This window comes from Gallus gallus, chromosome Z (genome assembly GCF_016699485.2).
Source record: "Gallus gallus isolate bGalGal1 chromosome Z, bGalGal1.mat.broiler.GRCg7b, whole genome shotgun sequence".
Taxonomy (NCBI): Eukaryota; Metazoa; Chordata; class Aves; order Galliformes; family Phasianidae; genus Gallus; species Gallus gallus.
The window spans coordinates 1,073,833-1,100,844 of NC_052572.1; the positions used below are offsets into that span (position 1 = coordinate 1,073,833).

The following is a 27,012-nucleotide window of genomic DNA, read 5'->3' on the forward strand; positions in this document are numbered from 1 at the left end:
CCCTAACATCTAACTGAAACCTTCCCTCCTTTGGTTTAAAGCCACCCCCCCCCCCCCCCCCCCCCCCCCCCCTTTGTCCTGTCACTATCTACACTGGTAAAAAGTTGATTTCCCTCATTTTTATAAACTCCCTTTAAATATGGGAAGGCCACAATGAGGTCTCCCCACACCCTTCTCTTTATCTTCATAGGAGAGGTACTCCAGCCCTTGGATCACCTCCATGGCCCTGCTCTGGACCCTGTCCAAGAGCTCCACGTCCTTCTTTTACTGGGGGCCCCAGTCCTGGATGCAGTATTCCATCTGGGGCCTCATGAGGGCAGAGTAGAGGGGGACAATCCCCTCCCTCGCCCTGCTGGCCACCCCTCTGCTGATGGAACCCAGGATCCCATTGGCCTTCTTGGCCACCAGGGCACACTGCTGGCTCATGACCAAGCTGCTGCCCACCAGGACCCTCAAGTACTTCTCCACAGAGCTCCTCTCCAGCAAGTCATCCCTAACATGAACTGTTGCATGCGGTTATTCCTCCCCAGGTGTAGGACTCAGCACTTGCTCTTGTTAAACCTCATCTTGTTCCTCCCTGCACAACGCTCCAGTCTGTCCAGGTCCTGTTAAATGGCAGCAGGGCCCTCCATTACCTAAGTTCAGACCATCGGGGCATGCAGTTACCAGCTCTGGGAGTGCCTACAAGTGAAACACGGATGGGTTCCCTACTAACACACACAGGACACGGCTCCTCTTGACGGCCTCTCTGCACCCCACTGCCCCAGTCAGCCTTCAGAGCAGCACTCCACTGCCATTGGCAGAAGTCAAGAAGGGAGCCTGTCACTGAGCTAGGTCCCTAAAATAAGGCTCCCTGAATATCAAATAGGCAGTGATATATATCAACGGGGAGTGCAATCAGGTTAACCATGAAACTTCAAATTTAATCTTTGCCCAGCTCGAACGTGGTAAAATTGAAATTCTCCTTTGGACTTGAATACAGCGAGCTTGACCTGGATGCACTCACTCTGGGCCATGAAAAATTTATCTGTATCATATATTTACACAGCAAAGCAGCAGCCTTAAACCAGCGCAAGTACCAACGCCAAAGCAAAGGCACAGTAATGCTTGCAAATAGCAAAGATATGAAGGGAACACTTGTACCGTGGTTTCCAGCAGTGCAGTACCATCTCTCCTTGAAAAAGCAAGATAGCACAGGCAAGTGCACACGTTATAACCACCATTTCATTTTTGCTGTGTGCAAAAACAGGTGGGAAAAAGATGAGGCATCTGCTTGTTCTGCTAATTAGAACTAATTACTTGCCCCATTTTGTCAGGCTACGTACTGCAGCGTGGGTGGAAATGTACATGTGCCCGTGGCATAGAGGTTTTCAGAACGGGGTACTGAGCTGCCCTTCAGGTTGCTGTGTTTTTATCCCAGACCTCTGTCACTTCTGGATGAGGCAGAGGATGCGACCTCCTCTTGCATTCAGTTCTTAAACTAAAAGCAAAACTTTGAACCTTGGCCTGAAGTTAAAGAATAACAGAGATGGACACTGGATCGATACCGGACAAATATTAGTCTCATGCAGGGGACAGATGCTTCTCCGCTGTGGATCTAACTCTTTCAGTATGCCAGTGCAGAACCTTCAGGTTTAAAGGTTTCTTTACACACAGAAAAAAAAAGAAAAAAAAAAAAGAAAAAACACTTTGAAGTACCTGGAGGTTAATATTTCCTGCTAATGCAGCCATCTCCTTCCTCCCAGAGCAGAGAACTGAGGGCTGCAAACAACATTCTGTCTTCTGCCATCCCAGTCACTTCCTATATTCCATTATCTCTGTGAAAAATGGCTTTGAAGAAAATTGCCGACTTTTGAGCAGCTCTGCTTCCTAGTCAAGCGTGCAGATATTCAGTAATAATAAGCACGCATTATTCAGTGATAAAGTAAACAGAAGTTGTGATAACATTTCCTCACCTCAGACCCAACCGTGCCTCTGGGTTAAAACAAGTGTGCAGTTTTTTTAATCATCAGAATCATGATTTCTTCTCTGTGTGGGCAGCTCTGCTGCACCAGGACAATATGAACTGGACAATTCTGGGCTCAGGTGCAAAGGCATTGCCAGGAGGATTGCAGCAGTCCACATCAAGCCGTAGTTGCAAGGGAAACAAATACGATCTTCAGAGAGTCGGAGGCCTTTCCTCTGACAAGCACAAAGGAGAACAACCTTAGAAAACCCAAACATTTCAGGATGTGGCATCTAAGACCAGCATGAGAGATATTCAACAGAAATGTGAGGCTTGATTGACTGTTGCACGTGCTTAAAACTAACCTACAGAAATAACTAATTGGGCTTTTCTACTTGGACAGCAACCAACAAGAAAATGCCACTTTCTGGGGCCTCCAAGGGTCAGTGCGTATACACACACATCTCCATACCAACTTTTTATCTGTGCCATAGGCATCTGTTTAAATAGCTCTGTTTGAGATGGGGTGCGATGACCGCGCGGTCAGCCCAGCCGGTCCCCGCCAGGTCTGCCTGTCCTTGGCTACTGGCTGCTGCTGGCAGGCCAAGGTAGGGCCAAAAGCACCCAAAACCTCAGGCCAGGGGTATGGCAGAATCCCGAACCGTTGTGCAATGACACTGTGAAGTATGCTGGAAGACTCCTACAGACCTCTGCATTCAGAACTGACAGCCCCCTCCGTTTTCTTTTCTCTCCTGTTGGAGGAGAACCCCACTGTGGTCCGGCTGTCCCCCACCAGCTCAGGTTGCCCTATCCGTGTCCCCGGGCATTTCCAGAGGTGGGGCACTCACAGCTTCTCTGAGCAAGTCGTTCCCTCTTGTTCTATCACCATTAGACTACGTAAAAATGCAGCTCCCCTCCTGCTTATAAGGTCTCCCCAAGTACTGCAGGGCAGCAGTGAGGTCTCCCTTCTCTTCCCCAGGCTGAACAGGCCCAGCTCCCTCAGCCTTTCTTCACAGGGGAGTGCTCCAGCCCTTTGATCATCTCTGTGGGCTCCTCTGGACCCAAAATCTGCACATCCTTCTTCTGCTGGGGGCCCCGGGCCTGGATGCAGTACTTCAGATGGGGCCTTGAAAGTGCAGAGTAGAGGGGGACAATCAGCTCCCTTTCCCTGCTGGCCACCCCTCTGCTGGTGCAGCCCAGGATATATAGTTGGCCTTCCAGGAAAGAAAGAAGGGGACAGACTCTTTAGCAAGGTCTGCTGTGATAGGACAAGGGGAAGTGGTTTCAAAGTGAAAGAGGAGAGATGTAGAGTGGGAATGAAGAAGTCCTTCACAGTAAGGGCGGTGAGGCCCTGGCACAGGCTGCCCAGAGAGGTGGTGCTGCCCCATCCCTGCAGACAGCCAAGGTCGGGCTGGATGGGCTCTGAGCACTGATGGGCCTGGGGGTGTCCCTGTGCGCTGCAGGGAGTGGGACCTGATGGCCGTTAAGGGTCCCTTCCAACTCAAACCATTCTATGATTTCATGATCCTGGCACTCCCTCCAAGCTGAAGTATTGTCAGATGATGTGATCTCACGGTGCAGCACAGCTCACAGAGCAGTGCTATTTTCTTGCTGTTTGTTCAGAAGGAAATTACACGTGGTTGTCACAGATAACACACTCTGCTTGACTTTTTCAGTGCCGTTCTCATCAGAGGTTGTATTCTCAGGGTCACATTGACAGAATCCCATCCCATCTTTTCCTCACTTAACGTACTATAATGTGTGATACACCAAACGTACACCAACACACTGCTAGGGCAGCTTGTGCACACCCCATTTACTTGTGTCTGGCTGAGTTACTCACCAATCCTAAATTAAAAGCAAACTTCATGTTCCACTAGCGTTTAAGAATTGTGAAACAAGCTGGATCTTGCTACATACATCACTTAGTTTCAGAAATCAGCCCAGTCCGTTTGTTCATTTACCTGCAGTTAAAACAAGGCTCTGACTTACTGCCTATGGAGGGCTGATAAGAGCAATTAATATTTAACATTCCCAAGCTTGCTTACGTGCGATGGCTCAAAGGAGACACCCATGAGAGTGTTGTAGCTTAATTCAGTGACACTGGAAATGGATGGACATTTTCCCCACCAGAAGGCATATTGCACAGCACTGCAATACGTGTTTCCCCCTGCACCGATGGCCACGTTGCATCAGTGCATACCCCAGCACAGCACCTTGCTGAGAGCCCAAAGCACTGCAGTTATGAGCAATTTCACTCCAGAGGCACGAAGAACAGTGCAGTGCCCATTAAACCCAACAGCCAAAACAGGAGGAGAAACCCCCAGGGACTGAGCCTGTTCACAGGTGTTGAAGCTACACTGAGCCTTTCTAGAGAACAGACAGCATCAAATGCCTCTATGGCAAACAAAGCCCACTCACACGAGTTAACAACAGAGCAGAGCTGACAAGTCCTGCAGATGTAACACCTGCAGTAATGATCAAATCAAAGAGAAGTCTTCCTCCTGGTGCATTTCAGACTGAGTAATCTTTAACAAACTCCGGAGAAAGGGTCCGTTCTGACCCTGAAGCAGCACAGAGAGTCTGCTCTTTTGGCAGAGCGGCCACAAATGCCACCTTTGTACACTGCCATGCAGCTTAAAGGCAGCTGCAGAGGAGACTGCCTGAAAGTAAGCTGAAAAAAATGTCAGCTAAGGTCAGGAGGAAATAAGCTGCTCTGCAGTGGGGATAAAGCCAGGCTCTGTACATGTGGCATGGCTGTTTGCTTCCAGCGTAATTAACTTCCTCAGAAGAAAAGCAAGTTTTGAAGAGTGTTCTAGGAGCAGCAGGTGAGTTGCAAGTTTCATTTCATACAGAACGTGTGCTGCAAGTATAAAATCAAGGATTCATTATTTCTGCTCGCAGATTGCATTTCTCAATCTCTGAATCCCTGAGTGAGCCATGAAAGCGAGTGTTGAAATTACTGCAAATTGCAGAGTTCCAGTCTCCATTTCAACATCAATCTTTGTATAAACTCAAACCTATCTATCTTCTATTTTCAAAAGTTTCATCCATTGTTATTACTGAAACAACTATTGCATGTGCTGAATTGATTTCCAGTACAGCAGGGAAATAACAAGAGTGGAACGTGCTCTTTCATTTTGTGCCAGTGGAAAGTTTTAGCTTTTAAAATAAAAGCCAGAAAATTCAAGCTGCTTCTGCTCATGATGAGTCCCCTCAGACTCAGTGTACCTGAAACAGTCTGCAGCTTAAAGAAAACTGTAGCTTAGGTGCATGCATTTTGTTCTGAGAAGCAAAAGCAGGCTGCAGTCAGTGGCTCGGCCAAGGAGCAGCGTCGTACTGCATTGTGGGAGCTGTGCTGGGGATATGGAATACGGTCTCTGCACAAACGATAACAGAACAATTCTGTTTTAAGAAAAGATTACTGTAACACCTCAGCTGAGTTTCAAAATATGTGTTTTCTTTTCAATATTTAAGTATTTCAAGTGGGCGTTTGTTGCAAGCCAGTTTTCTTCCCCACTCCCCTACCTCCGTGACTTTACGAACTACTCTGCTGGCCAAACCCATCTCCCTTTTGGCCACTGATACCAAAGAAAAGAGATATTAAGAAATGAAGCACAGAAAAAAATAACATGGAAGAAGTTACGGATTGATTTGTCTTTTTAAGTGTGTTCTGATCACAGCACTGTATAACCTGGCAAACCAGTGCAGTCACAGCCATCAGTTTAAAGTCCTGGCCATTTGAATTGTTATGTGACAGCAAAGGCAGCCAATTCCCACTATCTGCACTTAATTCCTAATAGCTTTACACCAACCAGGAGTCCCACATGAGCTCACGCACAGAGTGCCCACCACCCTCCCTCACCAAGGAGAGGTGAGAAACCCTTCCCTTCTCACATCAACTGCCTCTTCCAAAAACAAGACTACATTTGCACACAGCAGATCGATGGTGTCTGTGAAAACACTCAAAGGAGGGCCACGGTACTGCATGTTTCTGTTTTCGTGGCAGATATTTCCAATGAGGGACAGGGTAGGACGTTGTCAAGCACCAGCAGAAGCACAGCCATTAAAGAGTGAAAAAGAATCTTTGAAAAAGGTGCTGTTTTTTGGACTCTGGTGTTGTAGGGCTCTGCAGAGGATTTATGCAAGATACCAAGAAACATTAACATAGGCTGCCATCCACTGCAGGGTAAAAGGCCCATGTACTGAGCTGTGGTTAAACATGGTCCATAGGGCAGGAAAGAGCCATCATTTCCTGAGAACCCAACACGAACGTAATCTGCCCTTATTAAACCCATTTAAACCCAGGACATATCATAGAATCACAAAGTCACCGAGGTTGGAAAGGACCTCCAAGGTGATCCGATCCAACCGTCCATCCGCCACCAATACTGAGCACTAAACCACATCCCTCAGTGCAGCACCTACATCTTCCCTGAACACCTCCAAGGACGGCAGCCCACCGCCCCCCGGGCAGCCCCTTCCAGTGGGCTGGATCGATGACCAGGAAGTATTCTGGTCTTTCATTCACGTGTGTCTTTGGAAATTACATACAATCAGCTTTGTCGAGATTTAAACACATCTGTTACTCGTTCTCAGTCCATGTCAGAGAGTGACAAACTCAGCCAACTGGTTCAGAGATGTGCACCCTTAAGTAGCGGGCCTCAAAAGGCTGTACAGCCTGTAAGAGCTCCTCTGCAAAACCCATCCGAATCCAACCTCTTCAGCTTCACCACAAGCCAGGCTGCTTGCACACAGGCAAAGCCAGGCTGTTCTGTTAGTGGACTGCAAATACACAGATTGCCAGGAGCTGATCTCAAGAAAGTTGCACTATTCTGCCCTGAATAGCCTTGCTAGGAAAGCCTTCCTCCAGTATTAACCACAAGAACTACCCAAGGGTCAGCACCCAGCCTATCTCACCTGCCCAAGAAATGCAAGACTGATTCAATTAACATCACACTTACTTATTTTTCCACTCTCAGCCATTTTATGTACACTTCCATGCATTAAGATGAAGGGAAGCAAGTTTTCTGGTGATTTACCTCAAATCCAGCTCATTTTCTACCCATATATGTCCATTCTATAAACAGCATCAAATCTAACACATGGCAAGGGAACAATAACTCCTGCAATTGTAATTGCAGACTATTGGCACCACTGAGCGTTCACATTACAACTGAGGATTAGAAGCCCAGAACAAACCTTTCCTGCTTCATCAACTGCAAGCTTCCTCGACCTGAGTCAGTCCATAAGAGCAGTTTCAAGTAGTCTAATGCTGTCACTATCCAGTAAATTTAATACTGAGTGCACTACATAACCTTCTCCAGTTAACACTGACTGTTCTGAAGACCTATCCACCTAGAATCCAAGGACTGAGGCTTCTAGAAAGGTCCCTGAGTCACCCTCACACCTGCTAATAGTGAAGACTTATTCATTTTCACTTTGTCTCAGCAACTATATAACTCCTGAATCCATTTTCAACAGCCAGTGGATTCATAACAGGTTTCAAACTGAGAACCAGCTTTTGCATTCCGAAAGAACATCCTTCCCACAGCACTCACCAGTTACAAATACAACCAACTTCTCTTCTTGAAAGAGCTCTTCAACTCTTCTCACAGGACTAGCTTTAGTCCTATTTTCTTCTTAGCACATGAAGAGAGTCATAATTTGCCTTCATTAATCTGAGCAATTTGCCTTCATTAATCTGAGCAATCAGAATCAGCTGCACCCAGAACTCCTGTGCCCTCCCCTGCAGCCATACTCCAACAGGGATGCAATTCCCAAAGAGACAAATGAGCCAAAAGAACAATGGATTATTCTATTGTGGTCATCAAAACAGGACTTTGTGACAGCTGTCCCAGTTCAGCAGAGCTATGGCATTCAGGCCTAGAACAGCCATGTGAAACTCAACTTCGTGCTGCATAGGACAGTAAACGAGTTTGTAACCTGAAGGATCACCTGAAGGGTTTTAAGTTGAAGGAGGAAAGATTTATGTTGGATGTCAGATGAAGTTATTTACTGTGAGAGTGGTGAGGTGCTGGAACAGCTGCCCAGAGAGGCTGTGGATGCCCCGTCCATCCCTGGAGGTGTTCAAGGCCAGGTTGGATGGGGCCCTGGGCAGCCTGGGCTGGTATGAAATGGGGAGGTTGGTGGCCCTGCCTGTGGCAGGGGGTTGTAGCTTTATGATACTTGGGGTGCCTTCCAATCTGGGCCATTCTATAGATCTATGAACAAATAAGAGAGAAAAAAGCAACCCCTAAGCTGTATTCAGTATCCTTATCCTGGCTGCCCCCTGGCTCAGTGCTCTCCTGGTGCGTAGCCCAGCTCCAAGGAGCTCTTTTTCCTGTCACCATCAACGTGGCCAAACTGACGGCAGAACAACTGCTCAACTTTTCAACACAGAAATACAAAACCATTGTCTTCCCAGGTTTTTAGCCACCTTCTAAGCCTGTAATTGTTCTTTATTGAAAGACAAAAAGAAGAGATTATGTTGAAGGCTACGCCGAATTCTTTTAGGATGTATTAGCAGAAAGGTTTCACCTAAAGCACAGCACACTGTAACCATTCACACCTAGAATGAACCTCACCACTCACGGAGAAATCATAGCAAATAGCAGGTAAGAGCAGAGGAGGTGCCATGCGCCGTGTTCTCATCTTTTTGCATTCATTGTTTATTTCCTTTTTGTTTCTTTCCCTCCTTTCTATGTTGGTGACATTGGCCACTGCTGGGCAAAGGCTTGGCCTATTCTGTCAAGTCCTGAAGATTAAGTATTGCTGGGATTTGGACTCCTAAATGACTTAGAGCTGTAGTTCAGAAATATTTATCTCATACTTCGCCCAAGGAGGCTGTGGATGCCCCATCCCTGCAGGCATTCAAGGCCAGGCTGGATGTGGCTCTGGGCAGCCTGGGCTGGTGGTTGGCGACCCTGCACATAGCAGGAGGTTGAAACTAGATGAGCATTGTGGTCCTTTTCAACCCAGGCCATTCTATGAGTCTATGATTCTATGACTTACAGATCTAAGGTTAAGCTTTCAGCATCCAACATGTCCAACACGTCAGTTCCTGATGTGCTATGGAGAGAGTTGAAAATGTGGACATTGGAGGGCTGGTACAAGGAGTGCAAAACCTCATGGCATGGTGTCTGAATTCTATACACTTAATGACTGCCAGACCAAAAGGAATCATCATACAGCAGCACAGTGAACTGATACCCAAGTTCAGAGAAGATATAACGTAGGTGGTATCTAGAGAGGGAGGCTTATGGACCTCCTGGGCCATCCAGGAAGGGAGAGAGGATGTGCACACGTATTTTAATTCTATCCACAACCATTTTGCTGGAGAAGCACACAGGTCTTATGGACAGTACATGGTTATTCAGACTTTACACCTTTAACCTGAAGATCAGCCTTAGCCTTACGTACTCGTGTCTGGCCTGTCGGATGGTGAATTTAATGGGGGAATGCCAGGATGATCCAGAACTGATGTAATGAATTTGATGATTGGGAAATTCAAATCAATTTCGTTTACTGAGCCCGAGAAGTAATCAGGAGAGATCATGGCTTCCAGGTTAAATACCTTTGCTCTACTTTATACTGCTTTAAGTTAATCTTTCTCTTTCTAGTAGTCAGAATGACCAGAATAGGTAATCTTTAACCCCTACCACTGACTAAGAAAGGTCACATCATTTTCACTGCTGTGATATAAGTTGCCCTAGCACTACATGCACTTCACTTTTGTCTGTTATACTGCAGCAGTGATGCTAGCAAAGCAGACGTCCTTAAATGTTCGTGAAGTTTGTTGCCCCTTGAATAGTGTAAAAGTTTCAGTAGAAAGATAAAAAAACACCATCTTTGCCCACTTTCAGACCAAGAATTCTTGTAGCAATTATATGGTCATATCCCAAAGAGACGAAGATCAGCACAGCTTTGCTGAAGTGAATAGCTGATACCAAAGGGAAGATTCAGATACATCATTCAATGTACGTCAGTTTTCAACATCAAAGCATCTGATCTAAAACCTGGGCTGTGATCAGTCTGAGTGTTTTAAACCAAGCTATGCCCACAGCTGGAAGCTGGTGAGGCTCCCTACAGATGGATTAGCCAAGTCTGTGTCAGCATAAAACTGAAAGTATTGATTCTATGCTCGTTAAAGATAGAACTGGGGTGAAAATCCATACAGATGCAGCTCACATTCTCATATGTGAATGATCATCATTGCAACAGTTAGGTTCAGAGGCTGGAGTCCAAGGAAAGACAATTTCTACTTATCTGTTCTACAGGACTGGAGAATGGGAGTCTCCTTGGGCTGGTGCCACTGTACTTCCCTTTTATGTCTCTATGTTTTACAGCATCATGATTTTCAGGTCAGAATCCTGAACATGAAGTCCCTTACCAGCTGAAGGCCCAGTTTCCCATTGCTCAGAACTGCAGCTGGCGCTGACCTGGGGCTGTTGGCAAACTAGCTGGATAGCGTGAGGGGTTTGGACTCCCCAATGGGGAAGAGAAAGCTCTTGCTTCCTCTTGCACACTGTGGCCCTTCTCGTTGATATATTATTTTTTTCCCATGGAAATTTTATACTATTCTGATTTTGATTGTAGAATAAAAAGAACAAAAAAGGACTCAGGGAAGCTCCTTTCAGGATGTGCCTTATTTGAACGTCTCCAGTTTGAGTCAAAATGTGCTTTAAAAAAACCTTTTTGAACAGTTTCTTACTGTTTGTTAAAACTTTCCAACGTGAAAAGCTTCCCAGAATGGAAAGTCCTGTTTACATAAGGGCTGCTCCAAAAGTAATGCCTCCTGTGTTATGTTGGTTCACAACATGGGCAGTGGCAACAGCAACATGGAAAACAAGCCATGTTCAGGACAATATAGCTGTCACACCATGAAATAAAGAGCATCTTGGTCATCTCATCCATGTGAATCACCTCATGGTGGTGACTATGGTGAAAAATGGTATTTTGTAGCTGAGGATTTGCTCTATCAAATGGAGTCACTCTGCTCTTCCTGTATTTTGTTGCTTCTCTGGAAATAAATAGGAGGTATTACTTTCAGAGCAACCCATGTACCTCTGCATTATCATTCCTTCAGTCCTGGGGTTCTTACACTCTTTCCGTGTGGGAATGGTTACATTCCTGAGAGTTCTGTTTTGCACTTTACATCCTCCATATCTTATACAAGATAGATGACAGGGAAGAGCCCCTGGGTGGACCGAATGTCAGTGTTGGCACAGTGACACACGAATTAACAGCAGCTGCACACAAAAAAACAGAGCATCACAGAACTTTGGGTTGGAAGGGACGTTCGGAGCTCACAGGGCCCACTTCTCTGCTCTGAGCGACACCACCTTCAAAGTCAGATTGAAATTAAACGATAGATTCAATTTGGGTCATCCCTACATATTTTCAAGGCAAGAATTTGGCTCTTGGATGGACGTGCAATGCATACCAGGAGGAGCTTTTATTCAGAAACACAGCCCCAGAAACACCAAGTAAGTGGTGCTTCCTCTGTGACTGACAGCAGGACATGCTGGCTTTCTCTGCTGCTTTTGGAGAACATGGTGGCATTCTGTTTTGTTTGTCCTCGAGGCGCTCCTGCTCTCTCGTGTTCAATAGGCATATTGACAGACACCTCCTGTAGATGCGCCTCTGTGTTTTCAGAACAACATGTGGTGTTTTGTTTGCACGTGGGATTCTTGTATAACTATACCAGGATTTTTTAAGTAAGTGTTTTCCCCAGGTCCTGTTCTACTATTTCAACAGACCATGAACTACCACTACTACTGCTGCTGCTGCTACTATTAATCCCACCTTCTTTGCATGTATCCCAGATGAGACATTGTTCACTAAAAACAAGCAGTCTAGGATTGTGTTCTTACAAAACCCTTAACTCAGTACCCTTCTCCAACACCCCAGCGCAGAGGATGAAGGATGTGCTTTCTTCACTCTTCACTTTCCAACTATCTTTCACCTGTCGCATTATTCACTTGTGTTTGCTGTTAGCTGAAATCTTTAGCAAAACTGGAAATGGTATAGCAATGCCATTATATCGTATGCATTAGGTAACAACATTGCTCTGGTAGTGGTGAGGTAAGGTATCTTAAGGACAGACAGCGTTATGTGTGCTCTGTTTGGAGTCTGCTGGTACTCAGGCTTGAATGCAAGAAGAATGCAAGGTAAAAAACTTCTTCCACGTTTGATTTTCCAGTGTTTTTCATCTGCCAAACGGACACATCCATCCATCCATCCATCCAAAAGAAGTAAGGCCACCTGATTCTTTGCTTGTGTGAGGCGTTACAGTGAAAATTCTAATCTTTTCTTTCCAACATTGATTTTCCCTATATCTGCTACAAAATCTTTATATTCCGGAGGAATAGAAGCAAGTCAATCAACATGAGAGTGGGACCTCAACTTGCATTTAGAGAACTCTCAGGTTCAGATCCCATAGTAGCCTACACCAAAAATGTGCAATTAAAAACACCCTAAATTTGGAGGCTTATGCAGTGGTCTGGATGCTGATTATCTGGGTGAGGTCCTGGAGCCTGCGTATAATTCCTGCTTTAGCCATTACTGTTCTCAGCTGAAGTCATGCTTTTCCCCCATGTCATAGGAATGCTGGAAAACGAAACCCACATTAAAAAATGGAGAGAAAAGGGAGCTTTCAGTGTCTTTTTGTCCCGTCCCTTACTCCTTTTGAATAAAGGAGATCCTGGCTCTGTGCAGTGAGAGCCACCCCCCTCCCCCCGGATCAATATTTTAATATGACTTATCAGAAAGAGAATGAACTGTTTACTTTAAAACCTCAGGATCCCATAAAGGGCGAGGCAAAGGTGTCCCCTGGAAACAGAGGCCTTGAACAGCTGGCCACTGCTGTGATCAGCAAAAGAAAACCAGGTTCTCCAGCTATCCGGGCACAGCGATGTTCAGCAAAACGTCACACAACAGCAGCTCAGTTCTGGCAGATCCCAACGGCACAGCACGGGACCCCCTGTCTGCAATGGTAAGTGCCTTCCCGTGCTTGATTCACGTGAGGAAAAGGGATGATAGAACGGAATAACACGATTTCCAACTATCAATGTCAATATCCAAGTGGCTTTCGAATAAGAAGCACTCTGGAATAACAAACTATCTGCAAGTGGCCCGAATAGTTTAGCAGGATTTAATGTCTTGTTCGTGGCGATCTCAGCCCACACGTTCTATTAAAGGGATTAGGTTGGCTTAGGAAGAAAATACAGCTGGTAGTAAACGTGGCCAGGCTTCCTTGGGCTTGCAGGGACCTGAAGGCATGGAGAGGACAAATGCTGTGATCCACTCTGGGATGCTTCTTGAAACATTCTCATGTTTGCGATGATCTTCATGACCAGAACGTCCTGATAATAGGAGAGGAGCAAAAGGCAGGTTTTTTCCTGTGACAATGTGTGTTTTTTGCTCTCTCCCTGTACTGCAGCTCCCGTGTTGCTGTGGGTTTTCTTGCTCCGCCGCAGTACTGAAAGCTGCAGTGTTCCTTTCTTTCACTACCTTTTGTTCCTGGAAATAATCCCTTTTCCACGTAGCTGTGGAACTATGAAGCTGCCTGCTGCAGTTGCATTCTTTATCTGGCTGTCATCTGTACTTCACAGCGAAGCCCTGAGCTGCCTCTGCCAGAGCACTGCTGCTCTTGGCTCTGGATGCGCCAGCGACTGCCTCACTTCTGGTTGGAGGGCTTAAGTGGAGTAGGATTGTTTTACCTTTCTTCTGTGATGCAGATATAATGCTGAGTAAAATGTGTATTGGGAAAGGTGGGGGAAGACCACTACTACCTGTTGATGTTAGAAAGCAATGTATGGTATTTGTATATCTTCTTGGCATTGATTTCCAACTACCAGCAGCTAAAGCAGAGACACGTTCATTAAAAATATCCTCACAGACCTCAAGTGTGCAAATGCAAGCTGCATCCTGACTAGATGTCAAACGTTCTGGGTGTAACTGTGCACTTCCCATCACTAATGCAAAGCACTCAGTGCCGTTCTGATGCATGGGATGTGCCCATCTCCTTTCCTTCCTTTGGACATGGCTCCTCTGCAGCTGTGATTTCCCGGTGGCACAACCTGTGGGTGGGTCTGCAACCACCCCACCACTCTGTGTATGCATTTCCCCCACTGCACATGGAGACTTAAAGCCAGTACAAGGCGAAAAGCACTTGGAAAAGTCTCAGGCCTGCTCGAGCACCTACAGGCGTACTTCCTTGACAAGAGTGGGCATAGCAGAGCAGCTGTAGTAATCATGTTCAAAAACCAAAGCAATCCAACACGGTAAGGAGCTCACAGCCACTCATAGCTTTGCTATTTGCCAGCCACAGGCTGCTCAGAACTCAGCTCGTGCTGCCAAGTCACGCTTACTCATAGGTGCAGTTACATGCATTTGTAAATCAGTGGTTAAAATGGCCCAGAGCTCTGCAGGCTGTCAGTCTGCATGGGCAGATCCACACAGGTTGAAATAGATTGTGTTTATGAGAAAGTTTCCAGAAAAAAAAGAAAATAATAATAATAATAATAACAACCACAGGACAAAGTTGCATCCAAGGGTTAGGACTGCAGAAAAAAATACCTGTTACACTGTGCAGGGTGTGCTGGTGGTTCAGGTGTGTTCAGCCCACGTGGGCAGCAGGACAGCTCGTGCATCTCCCCTCTGCTGGCACTTTAGCTTTTGACTGCTGTAGAATGGAGCAAGCAAGCTAAGGTTCCCTCTCTGAAGATTTGCATACGGAAATCAGCGTTTGGAAGCCCAGGTCGTTAACCTCACCATTTGCTGTTGCACTCCATGCTACTTCCTCAAACCAGGGCTGCTGTTTCTGTGGTAACCATCAGTCCATATCTCATCTGGAGAGCAGCTTCTTGTGCTGTACCTTTCCCTTAAGACCCATGTCCTCCCCCCCCCAGCTCCAGTGCTTCAGTGGACTTGGTGGTAGTTGCCTGTTCAGTCTCTTCTTTTGAGGCACACAGACCTGCACTTCTCACCAACTTCAGCATTCCCCAATGCCTCATGCTAGGGAATGCCTCTCCTTCTTCCAGAAGCTGATATTCAGAGCAGTGACTGCTTGCTCTGAACAAGGACAGAATGGACTGGGAATAAAGCAGAGGTGCTAAGGCTGTTACTGTGTGAGAATGACACAGCACCAGGGGAGTGAGTTAGGACAGACATTGATGAACATTCACTACCCAGCTTGCATGTTCACAAAGCTACCTATCTGCATAGGTCACTGTTTCTTCCAGTTAGTACCCAAAATGCTCCTGCAGATGGGATCACACTAGGTGACACCCTTTATAGACTAAGGAGAAGGTGGATGCAAAGAAGAGCAAGGTACCATGGCTACCCAGGCTCTATTCTCTAACCTGCTTCCTTTCCTGTGCTCCTCTTCCTCTATTTTCTCTCCAGGTTTGCAATATTCAGATGTGTTGATGACACACGACTGAACTGGTTTAGCAAATCACTGTGCATAATGTGATACTCAGTCTGTGCTCTTAGACCAGTCCTCATGAATAGGCATGCTATACAGAAATGTTATCTCAGCTGCAGATTAAATATGGAAGAGCACTCTGTCCTGTCAAACAAACAAGGAAACTGCTCTGGAAGAGGAAACAGTGGTTGTGTACCTCAGTTACACTGCTTACTTCACTGTTGGATGTGAATGAGGAGGAGAAGCAAAGACCACCTCGGTCTTGGACCAGCTGGCTTTAAGGTGCTGGCAAAGACATGCCTATGGGGAACAAATATTGACTTGATGATCTAACGAAGCTCAATAAAAGTAAAGCACTTATTCTGAGCTGACTCCATCAGTGAGAAAGGCACCAGTCCCTGTGGAGAGTGATTCATCCCTCTCTCCAGAGTCCCTTAAGACCAGACCGAGGACTTGCTCAAGCCGCCTGTCCATTTCCTTTGCCTATAAATGCACACTTAAAGCTACTTCTCTCTTTAGATTACTGCAGCTAAAGCGCCGAGTCCCATTTCTCACACCCTTGGTGAGAACACTGAGGTACTACGTATGAAGCATGCACACACGTGGTCTCTTCCTGTGTTTTGCAGATCTCTGAAGTCCCCGTGCTGAGGCCTCCGTGCTGTGTGCCAATTACTTCTCCCATGGGCTAACAATCTGCTGCCAGAGCTGTGGAGTGTGACAATGGTGTTTGTGTCCAATCTATCAAACGCCATTATCACACTAAATAGCTACTGGTAGATGAGACTTCAAGTCAGAGAAGCATGTAAGTTATAGCGATATGTTTACCCGCTGTACTGAGGAATAAATGAGCTTTTTTTCCGTGTCAGGATGACTCTTTTGCAAGTGAACCCACAGTCATACGTGGGAAAAGCACACCCTGCCATGCGCCTCCCCAGACTCCCACTGCAGAGCACTCAAGAGTCACCTAAAGGAGTCACAGCACCACCGTTAGGAGTGCTGATTTCATAGGAGTCAGTGCAGCCGTGATAGCCTCTGCAAAACAAGGCTGGCCTGAGATTTTCTTTTTCCTGTTGGATTGGCCGTAGCTGTGGAGCACTGAAGCCAATCACCTGGTGGAGTCAAAGCCTGGTTCTTATTCTTGCACCAAAGTAAAGCAGATATGTTTCAAACAATAACTGCCTGAGATGATTGTGATTTTCAAACAAAACATCCTTCAGAATTCTGATAAGAAGCTTCTACATCTAACAGGGAACGTGATTTATTCAGGTTTCAGCTCCAGTCCCTTCTATTTTACAATGCTATGTATGATCTGAGTTTGGGGAGGTCACAATTTCCTCGTGGAAATTCCTCTGAAAACTCTTGTGAAGAACAGGAGTCAGTGGTGGGAGCTCCCAAACAGGTTATGAAGGCCTGGCAACCACGCTGCACTGGAAAGCCTAAATCCCACTGAATAATCCAAGACTCAGGCTCACAGAATACTGCTTTCTGATCATTTGCAAGGGGAGCTGTAAACTTTATTCAGCATGCTCGTAGTTCACCAGCACTTCTAGTGCTAAGTAATTAGGCATACAGAATGGAAAGGACACTTACTATGACTGTACTTCACTATTGTGCAGAGTGTTGCTGGAATATAAGTATGTTCTTATACTACACTGTTTCTTCTTGCAACTAAGTCTATTACACGCAACATCTTTAATAGGTTATTTAATTTTATTCCCTAAACGTTGTTTTCTTCCATGAGTTACAGTTGTGGAGAAGCCACTACCAATGAATACTGCTGGAAACTGATGGAAAACTACACTATTGTGTAGTAAAATTCAGTTCTGGTCTTGGTATCTTCAAAAGAAGGTTCTGGAATAATCCTGGTGATAACGTTACTATGGAGGCGATCACGATGCAGATGCTGTCAGTTTTGGGTCTTCCTGGTGTCATTTCACCTTGCAGATCCACAGGTCCTGCATTCCAGAAGCATGGATTGTTTCGGCCATGATCACAGCCATTGCTGACGTGCTGTTTTCCCTTCCAAATGTGCTGTCTCAGATAAACATCAGGCACAAAGAAGGAGAAGGAGCGGGGTCAGTGGTAGAGAAGGTAGAGGAGAGGTTGAGGTGAGATGGTGGTCATAGGAAGGACAGATGATGACACGAAGCATGAGGAGTGGGGTGCTCAAAGGCAGAAGAGGAAGATGAGGGTTCCGACTCAAGCTGGTTCAGTAAAATAAAGGAGGCTTTATTGTCTTTACTCAGGGTCAGATCAGACTGAGAGGTAGGATCAAGAGGGACAGGTAAGCATACCATATAGACAACCAACAAATGCAACCTGGCCCAGCACCAGCCATACTGGAGCCAAAGCAACTGCTCCAAAACCACTTTGGCAGTGTTACACACAGAAACGTGCAGTTCCTGCCAACACGGTGCAGCAGTTCAGGCTGTGGCACTGCACAGATCCTGTTCAGGTGCATAAAGTTTAGATCAGTATTACAGCTGTGCTGATTTCGGGTGTTACTTGCTGCTGGAGGCAGCACAGCAGCATTCACATGCCAATCCATTTGCAAGAATTATGCTGATTATTAGTTGGCTAACATTACAAAGGCCCAGAAGAACAATAGGTTTGGAGCACTGCAGAGCCACCCCTAGTAGGAACTATGCTATTTGGTACCTACAGCAAATAACACTTACCCAGTTCTGCCAGCATCTGAAAGAAAAGCATGGTTCTTTTGAGTTATTCCTAAGTGGAAATGCAGGCGGAAGATGTAAAAAGAAAACTTGTAAAACAGACCTCATTAGGAAAGAGCTGCCATCACCAGCTAATGTGACATACCTGCACCCTTAGGCTCTTGTGGACAGGCAAGGAAGGGAAAGCTTCCTTTATCTGGGGAGCCTTGCTACCATTCAGTCCTGAAGCTTGTTTCCTGGATGCCCTTAATGACTGATCTTGGTGGCCAGTCTTAAATGCTGGATTGCTGCTAAAGGGCACTTTGTTGGAAGAAAAGACTTAATGATTTCACGTCTGCATTCACTGATTTGATCACTTTTTCGCTGGCACATGCATTTGTTAGCCCACTGAGCACCAACACGAACACGGTACATTGTTCTGTCACTGCTACAAAACAGCCTCAGCCATCCATTAGCGCAACGAGAACACAGCGGCAACAGAAAGACTCCCAGAGCCTGTGTTCTGCTGCCCGAGATTCACTGGGTCACAGTAATTTCACACCCACAAAATTTTATGGCAGAATCACGATGAAACGGGCAGAGCTGCAGATAGCTATGGCTTATTTCTAAAACAGGCCTTTGCAGGCAATTACCTGCTAGCTGAAGCAAGATTGGTGCATGTGAGCTTGGGAAGGTCGAGACAGCAGAACCTCCTTCTCTTTTCTCTGGCTCTGATAAAGGAATGTGAAAGTGACCTTGTCTGCACGACCCTCTGGGTAATGTTCACAGCAGCAACTTGTCTTCTCAACTTTTGACTGAGAGAGAAATGAAGAAAATCCCTTCCCACCCTCATTATGCCTGCAGAGGCCAGGGAGCTCGTGCCAGCCTTGCTTGCCCTTCTCCTGATTACTGGCATTGCAATTTTTCTTATTTGAAGAACATCTTATGTTCTTTCTCTCCTCCCACTCAGTGAACCTCATCTGCTACTTGCCTAAGAACAGCATCCAGAAAGAGCAGCAGATTAAGCCTGTCATTCTGGACTAGCTCTACAATTGGCAGTGACACCACGGCTTAATGCAAAATATCAGTCGCCACTGCTGGTACTTCACTGGTGGAATGGCAGTACAGGCTCCCAAGGTTCCACTTCTAATATGATGAAGAAAATCCATTCAAAGTGTTCAAACACTGATGTGTGCAAACAGTTTCAAACCCTCCCCTAGTACTCTGTGGCAGGATAGTAGTATAGATTAACCCTCTCTCCCTGTTGTTGCTACTGCGCTCTTGAAACTCCAAATAAAAACCTATTATTGAGCTTTTCATTGCAGAGCAACGTGACTTTTACAACACCCACACAAGTGCTGGATACACTGAACTTTCTCTAAGAGGAAAAAAAAAATGAAGACATGATGTAGATGTGTTCCTACAGTTCACTGTTGGATTATGTGAGATTGAGCTGCGGGAGTTATTCTGAAAAGCTCCCCCGCTACAAATTCTATGCAATTTTCTATTACTATATGGTTTGTAAGGGATGGAGTGGGAAACATGCTGTATTTTCTAATGCTGTCTTCCATTCAGTATCTGCATCAAGTGGGTATATATTCAAGGCACGACATTTGAAATGAAACAGCTGCCTTCCAAAATTGCATCCCCTGGAGACCTGGGGCCAGGCAATTTGTGAAGCTGGTGTGTGCACTACGGCTGAGGTTACGTATCAAAGAGCTGCAATGATACAGTCATCCAAGAAATTACTAGACACAAATCCTGCAATTGAAACTTGCTGCCTTTGAACACTTCTGACCATTGGGAAGGAGTTTTCAGAAGTCTCAGGGTTCGATTTCAAAAGGAACTGAGGCAGCCAATTTCCACTGGGTGATGAGGCACGAAGTGCATCACACACCTGTAGCAAAAAGCTCAACCGACAAGCCTAGTATTTTGCAGACACGGATCTACACTCTGACATCCATTTGGTGTTACTGAAAACATTTTCTTTGGAGCTTGGCTACTTTCAATCTGCTTAAAACTGGGAAAGATCAGGTTAAATTATCAGTTTATCTATAGGGACACATATCACAGAATCACAGAATGGCCTGGGATGGAAGGGACCCCAAGGATGATGAAGCTCCAACCCCCTCGCACAGGCAGGGCCACCAACCTCCCCATTCAATACTAGACCAGGCTGCCCAGGGCCCCATCCAACCTGGCCTTGAACACCTTGAGGGACATACCTCTGTAGCCTCAATGCCTACATGACATTCATTTGATCAACTATTTTTTAAGAGGAGATGTTCAGTAAAAGTTTTGTTGACTCTCCATTCTTGCATGCTTCATCAATGTTTGTACAACAAAATCTAGATTATAAAGCATTAGTGCTTCAGCATAAACTGTAGTAGTGTCCTACGAAGAGCATACGTTTTAAAACTGCAATCAGGACACAGTTTTATTTGACTTGCTTACCAAACAATACTTTGGTTTCTTTATGTAAAAGGAAAAAAGCAGAATCTGGTTCAGATTAAAAGACTGCATGTGAAACAGCTAGCACTTTTTCCCATTCAACTCAATGAGCACTTAAACCTAAAGCCCAGTGAGAATATTGCTTACCCTACTGATAGCTTCACTGCTTGTAATTTTGCACACATCCAGCTGATGCATATTGGTAACACAGGTGCAATATGGTAAAACCATAGTTGTACCAGGTCAGTCTTTCTCTCACCATTCAGGTCAATCAACATGAATAAACCACCTGTCACCCCCGTCTGATTTCATGGTCCAGATCTTTGTACAGAGTTGAGATTAGGTTCTCAGCTTTCATTCCTTCTCAAACAATTTTTTCAAATGCTCTGTGATACAGGATACATGGGCATATTTGTATGTTCTGCAACAGCAGGAGTAAGGTGGGAAGAGTGCCTAATTATCAGTCTACAAAGGACAGCAATTATTAACAGCCATTCTTTTCCCCCACAGATCTGACATGGGAATATGGAGACAGGAAGACAGCTAATCTATTAAGCACCATTTCCCACCTATTTCTGACATGCACACTGGAGTTTGCTCATTGTCATTGTCAGACAACCTAAACTGTTCATGCTGTGACCCAGAAATGTCAGTAAGGGATTGCTGAGAGGAACCAGCATGAAGAAGATACTCCTGACACAGACTTCCTACTCGCCAGACAAACAAGACAGACTGCAGGTCAGAGCAGAGAGCTAAGGAAGCACTAAATAGGATGGGGCAACAGGGAAACAGCAGTGTGAGCCACCAATGTGCCCTGGTGGCCAAGAAGGCTAGTAGTACCCTGGTGTACATTAAAAAGAATGTGGTCAGTAGGTCAAGAGAGGCAATCCTCCCCCTCTACTCTGCCCTAGTGAGTCCACATCCAGAATAGTGTGTCTGATTCTGGGTTCCCTGGTGCAAAAGACAGGGATTTCCTAGAAGGAGTCCAGTGCAGAGTGACGGGGAGCATCTCCCTTATGACTAAAGGCTGACACACCTGGGACTGTTCAGCCTGGAGAAGAGATGGCTGAGAGGGGATCACTGGAACAGGCTGCCCAGAGAGGGATGATGATATCTAGAGGTCCCTTCCAACCCCCAGAATTCTGTGATTCTGTAAAACAACAACAATAAAAAGGCAAAGACTCAGTTCTCTACTTCCCTTAGATATGCCTCAGAGCAATGACTTGTGAGAACCACAGTAGAGCAAGGTTAAAAATTTAAGTTGGCTTTAACCAGGGGTAATTTTTATCTACTTTTTACAGCTATTAATGTGTAATTATTTTAATGTGATTGCACGTGTAACTGCACTCAAGGGCGATAACTCAAGAGGACAACAACTCTAGATGTTTACATCTAAACTGCAGTCAGAGAAGTTTCTCTTCCTAGCGTCAATTAATCCCCAACAGTTTGTTTCCTACTTGACACCCACTGCTTATCAATACAAAGTAGAACGTAGTCCAAGATTTCGTTTATCTTCCTCAGCACTGACCTTCCCTGCACTCCAAACTTCCATTCAGGTGGTGATTCAGTAATCATACAGGGATAAGAAGTCTGCCATGTTTTTAGTTTTTCTATTCTAGGTGCTAGGCACTATAGGTTGGGTTTCCAGCTGGCAACGTCCAGGAAACTTGCTGCAGTTTCTGACAAGCATAGCTCCCTCCTCTGGCAGCAAATGTGCCAAATCTGTAGGCACGCTACCCTTTGCTGGTATGCTGGATAAATGGTATAACAACAGATCAAAGCTCTTTAGCAGTCATGTACTGTCCCAAGATGCCTCTCATGTTCCTTTAAAAACAACTCCACGCTACACAGAAAAGACATTTGACTTACTTATTCTATATGTTGCAAGATATTGAAATACCCTCCATCTGCAATGGCTTATTTCACATCCTAGCTGTTTGGCAACATGCGGACTCTGAGCCTCTGTCTTACAATAGGATTGGTACACGTGCAAAAGTACTGTGCCGCAGGGATAACTGTAGAGTCAAGGAAGCTTTCTTGGGAAGCATGGAATGCTATGGAGAATCACACACGTTGCTGAATTTTAAGCTGATAGCATCACATTGTGAGAACCTTAAAGATCCTAGCTATCTTCTTGTGGGGAAAAGACACAAATGCCCAATCATTAATAGCTTTTTCTTGTATTGAAAGACATGTAAGTGGGAAAAAAACATCATTATGAAAACAGTAATATGGTTGTACTACAACATGCAAAGATCTGGGAGAGAAAACAACTTTTTGACAACAAGCAGTCTGAACAATACTGTGCAAAATTTTTACTAAGTGGCATCTTAAACATGTTGTTGTTTACATTGCAGCTGAACCACAGGTTCACATGCACACACAAACAGAAGGGAAGATGTTCTCCGGAGACTCGTGGTACATTCAATGGCCAAGACTCAAAATATACAGATACCAGTGCATGGAACAGTTGTAAGGTAATCCAGGCAGGTGGCTGAGTTTATCTTCAAAATCTTGTTCTTGTGTTAAATCTCCGGTATCTACACCACAGAATCATCTCCTTTCTTCGTTGCTGGCATCAGCATTAGGATGACTTCATAACAATATCCCCAAATGTTATTCTCTTGTAAGAATGTTGGTGCCTACCACTATTACATATCCCCAAGAGGAGTTTCCACATGATGGACAGTGTTACTCAGTGCTCTGAAGACGTGAAGTCTCTAGGTTCTCTTGCTTTCTTGCACACTGTTTTCTTAACAGTTGGTGAGCTTGGTAGAGTTTTGCTTTTCATGGATGTTGGTTTCCTCTGTTTTTGATGAGTGGATCGGAGAGATTTCAGACCCAGCATCTCACAGTACTTATTGCACTGGTGGAGGGCTCTGAACTGCTCAATGAAGGAAATCGAGCAGTTGCCTTTAAAACCTTTGTATCTGTAGCAACAAAGAAAAAAAACAAAGCCAAGTTGGATTTCAAGACTCATTTTCAGCACCGGGGAGACAGAGTATGACTGTTGACACATAAGCAACTTGAAAATACTAAGCAAGCCTCTTCCACTCATATAGCTTGGAGAGGCACTAACTCACAGATATTCAAACTGAGCCATTACGATGTGAAGAAAACTGGGTAACGAGCAGTGGCAGAAGAGGGGAAAAGGCTGAAAAGATTTAGGTCTGCAGCTTGTGTTCTGGCTATTCTTTATCATTTTATTTAGTTGGCAAAATAATTATCTGCTGGCTAACTTTTTCTCGGAAATACACAAATGAAATCCATTCTACACCATTCTCTGTAATCAGTGGTTTTGACTATGATGAGGAGACAAGATTGCACAGGGAGGTGTCAACTGAACCAGAGGCTGTTTTCATCCAAACTCAAACATAACTTCTCTGCCATGCTCTTCCCTCAGCCAGGCTTGACTACAAGACCTCAATGAGCCAAGCCTCCCAGGGAAGAAGGATGTTAGAGCATTACTTGAGTCAGCAGCCTTGATCAGCCTTCACAGTTCTCAAGCCCCCATCACCCATTGCTACCCCTCTCTTCTTTGGCAGGCTAGGACACCTGCAAGACAGAGCCCATACGTCCCTTTTCTCCTTACCCTGTCACTGCTTGCTGTCCTTCATTTCTGATACCTGCTGTTTAAGCTGCATCAGATTTTCAAAGCATGCAGCAGCTTTATAAAAACCTACTTTTTAGAGGAGCAATTTTTTATCAGACTCCAGGTAACGCTTCTTGTCCGTTTTGGAAGCTGAGAGTCATCATCAAGCCTAGCTTGGCTCTGCAGCCTCCAGACTGCTCCAGCTCTTATGGCAGACCATAGTAAAACTAGAGAGGTGGAACCAAAGGTTTGCATCTGAAATTTCCCAGCTGTTTGCTGTTTGTTAGTCACTGCTTCCACACATCCCTCCTTGTGTGCTTCCAGACTGCACCATTTGTTCTGCACAGGCACAACGACTGCAGCTCTGTCATAATTTGGCAGGACTTGTAAGCTTAATTCAAACCGTTTGTGCTGTTACAGCCTGTGGTACATGTAACAGGGAGAAACAGCTTCTAAATTCCACAGGCTGTATTGCTCTCATGTTTTCTGTTCAATAACAGCAACCTACTGACTATTCCAAGCCTTGAGAAAAATTAATCTGCAGTTCTGTACTCCTTGTTCTTGTAATTCACTGACTAGATGGCTGATGAATTGAATGTGGACAGAATTCCACCTTCCAAATCTAGTGAAAACTAAATCCTCCATAAAACTGAAGGGTGAGCGCTGAATTTATTCTGAGGCTTAAACTCCCCAGTGTTGGGGATTGCCATGCTGGATCATTGCCATGTTGGATCAAGCCAAACCTATCAGTATCTTGAAGCCAGATTTTCAGATCCACATCTGGAGAACAGCACTGGTGTTAATCAACACAACACAGGTTACTGTGTTCCTGATTCCTTCCCTTCTGTGTTTACTGCTCTTGGATAAAGACGTGGGCACTCGTGCACAGCTGCTAAACCAGCTTGCTGCTTGCATTTAAAAACCAGTCACTGCCTTGTACTGTTTTTGTTTACATTTGCCAAAGAACATACCAAATATTTTACTTAAGGGACAGATTTCCTGACTCTGGTGCACCCCAGTGGCTGCATTAAAAACACTTCCCAGGCTTTTCTGCTTTCAGTTAGGCTTTTCCTCCTATTGACAGAAGCAGCACTGCAGCTGATTCACTGCATCGGATAAACTGTACTTCCAGTTGTTTCGCTTTCCAGTTATGGTTAAAACTGCCACAGAAGGGACAAAAGAACAGAATTACTTCAAAGGATGCTAAATGTTGAAAACATCAGTTTCTCCACTGCCGGTACGTGGAAGAGGGGAAAGAAAAAGATACGTAAGTGCTGGTTTAGAAATCAGATTTGAAAGAAGAGCCTGGACCCAAATAAACAAACAAACAAATAAATAAAAAGTAATGAGTAATGCTGAACATAGGTATGAAATTTTAGTATATGCTGTTTATTATGCTTGGTTTACAAGAGAAACTGGGGGAAAAATAATGGCCACAAAGTACTGATGATAGCTGCCACGTTGGCTTTTGCAAAATCATCAGTACCAGTTTGTACCATGGCATTTAGGTTATTTGTCATCCTGATTCTCATGCAAGCACAGGGGCAGGAAAGGGGATGATTTTTTCCAGTTTCTTTTTTCCCCAGATCACAAGCTCGATGTTGGAGCGAAATTAGGCTTGTATTTAATTTCCTTTCCAAGCAGAAACAATATGGATGCTTTTACATTCATTAAGGATCACAGAATATTTGTGTTTTGCGTGGATGTAATTGGTATGGGCTTAGAGGACTGGAGACAGAGCACCTAACTGTCATCAGTGAGTTTGTTACCACTGCAAAGAATGGTTGAGGGAACTACAGGCATTTGCAGAGGCAATAACAACTAAAATCAGCTTTGTGTCTTTTCTAACAATACAGTTAAAAGTATAGCTGGATAATATAATAAATTCTAGTTCATAGAATTATATAATAATTGAACCATAGAATGGCTTGAAAGGACCTCAAAGATCATCCAGTTCCAACTCCCACACATTGGGCAATGATGCCATCCAAGAGTTAAGTATGTTCTCCCAAACATATGGCATATATGATCTCCACGGGCATGGATTCACACTACCAAAGGTAGCAATAACTTGTAATTATGCATTCTCTGCACTTGTTTGTTTTCCACATCCAAGTTTGCTTGGATGAAGAAAAAAACAAATGGCAGGCTATTATTGCAAAGCTGTTCTTTCCAGGAAAGGAGCATGAAAGAAAAATACAGGACCTGAAATTACTTACTGTCTAGCAATATCTTTAGCTAAACATCAAACAAATTGATAATAAACATTTTAAAGATATTGCTCATTAAGGGAATACATATTCCCTTATGCATGCCCAAGGTGATCCTTATGGCAGCTTGCACTGTATATTTTCTCACTTCACTTTCCTCTTCCTTAGTCCAATATGTGTTTTTATAGGAGTAATTGCTCATAGTGAGCCAGATGACATCGATGAAGGCCTTTCCATACATTTTCTGATTCCAGAAAACACCGTTGCCCCAACAAAATTCTTATGATCTTTGTTTTACAGCAGGATGATGCAACTTCATTTCATCTGCTATTTCAAATCAGTTAATTTTGGATCCACAGCTAAAAGAGTCAAACAATGTAAGTTCTGAAAGGGTTTTCCCAACACATTCTGTGGTCCGTTTTTAAGTAATTTTAAACGATGCAGTGAGGGGTTTTTACTGTACCATTTCTTCTATCAATTTCTCAAGGGAAAACACGAATTTAAAAGCACTTGTCACTGGCAGTTACCCAGAAAGCTGCGTCAGGTGCCAGGAAACAGAATGGTGGCAATACACATGACAGAGCCAATTGGCTGTGCATGGGGAAGAATGATATATTGCCATTAGAAGGAATGTGCTTGCAGCAATTGATACTGGAAGAAGTATGTTTTTCTAATGAAAAATGTTGTAGCCACTATGAATAAAGGCTTGAATCAATGAATGTTTCATA

At 44.7% G+C, this 27,012-nt stretch overlaps 1 protein-coding gene, 1 long non-coding RNA gene and 2 other non-coding genes across 5 annotated transcripts in view; 3 read left to right on the forward strand and 1 right to left on the reverse strand.

Moving 5' to 3' along the window:
* The first annotated feature begins 12,780 nt into the window (after window positions 1-12,780).
* Window positions 12,781-27,000, forward strand: LOC124417505. Its single transcript, XR_006932419.1, has 3 exons — window positions 12,781-12,941; window positions 16,004-21,220; window positions 22,840-27,000. It is a non-coding gene; the product is annotated as an uncharacterized LOC124417505 (long non-coding RNA).
* Window positions 16,078-16,154, forward strand: MIR122-1 (microRNA 122-1). The gene has a single exon (NR_031500.1). It is a non-coding gene; the product is annotated as a microRNA 122-1 (primary transcript).
* ALPK2 (alpha kinase 2) overlaps window positions 22,647-27,012 on the reverse strand; it is a 40,789-nt gene continuing 36,423 nt past the window's right edge. For both annotated transcript variants that reach the window (XM_046905584.1, XM_424461.7), the window contains one exon: window positions 22,647-23,412. In XM_046905584.1, the coding sequence (XP_046761540.1) occupies window positions 23,178-23,412 (235 nt within the window). In that variant the 3' untranslated portion in view covers window positions 22,647-23,177. The remainder of the gene's footprint in view (window positions 23,413-27,012) is intronic.
* MIR12294 (microRNA mir-12294) lies at window positions 23,875-23,935 on the forward strand. Its single transcript, NR_162066.1, has one exon. It is a non-coding gene; the product is annotated as a microRNA mir-12294 (primary transcript).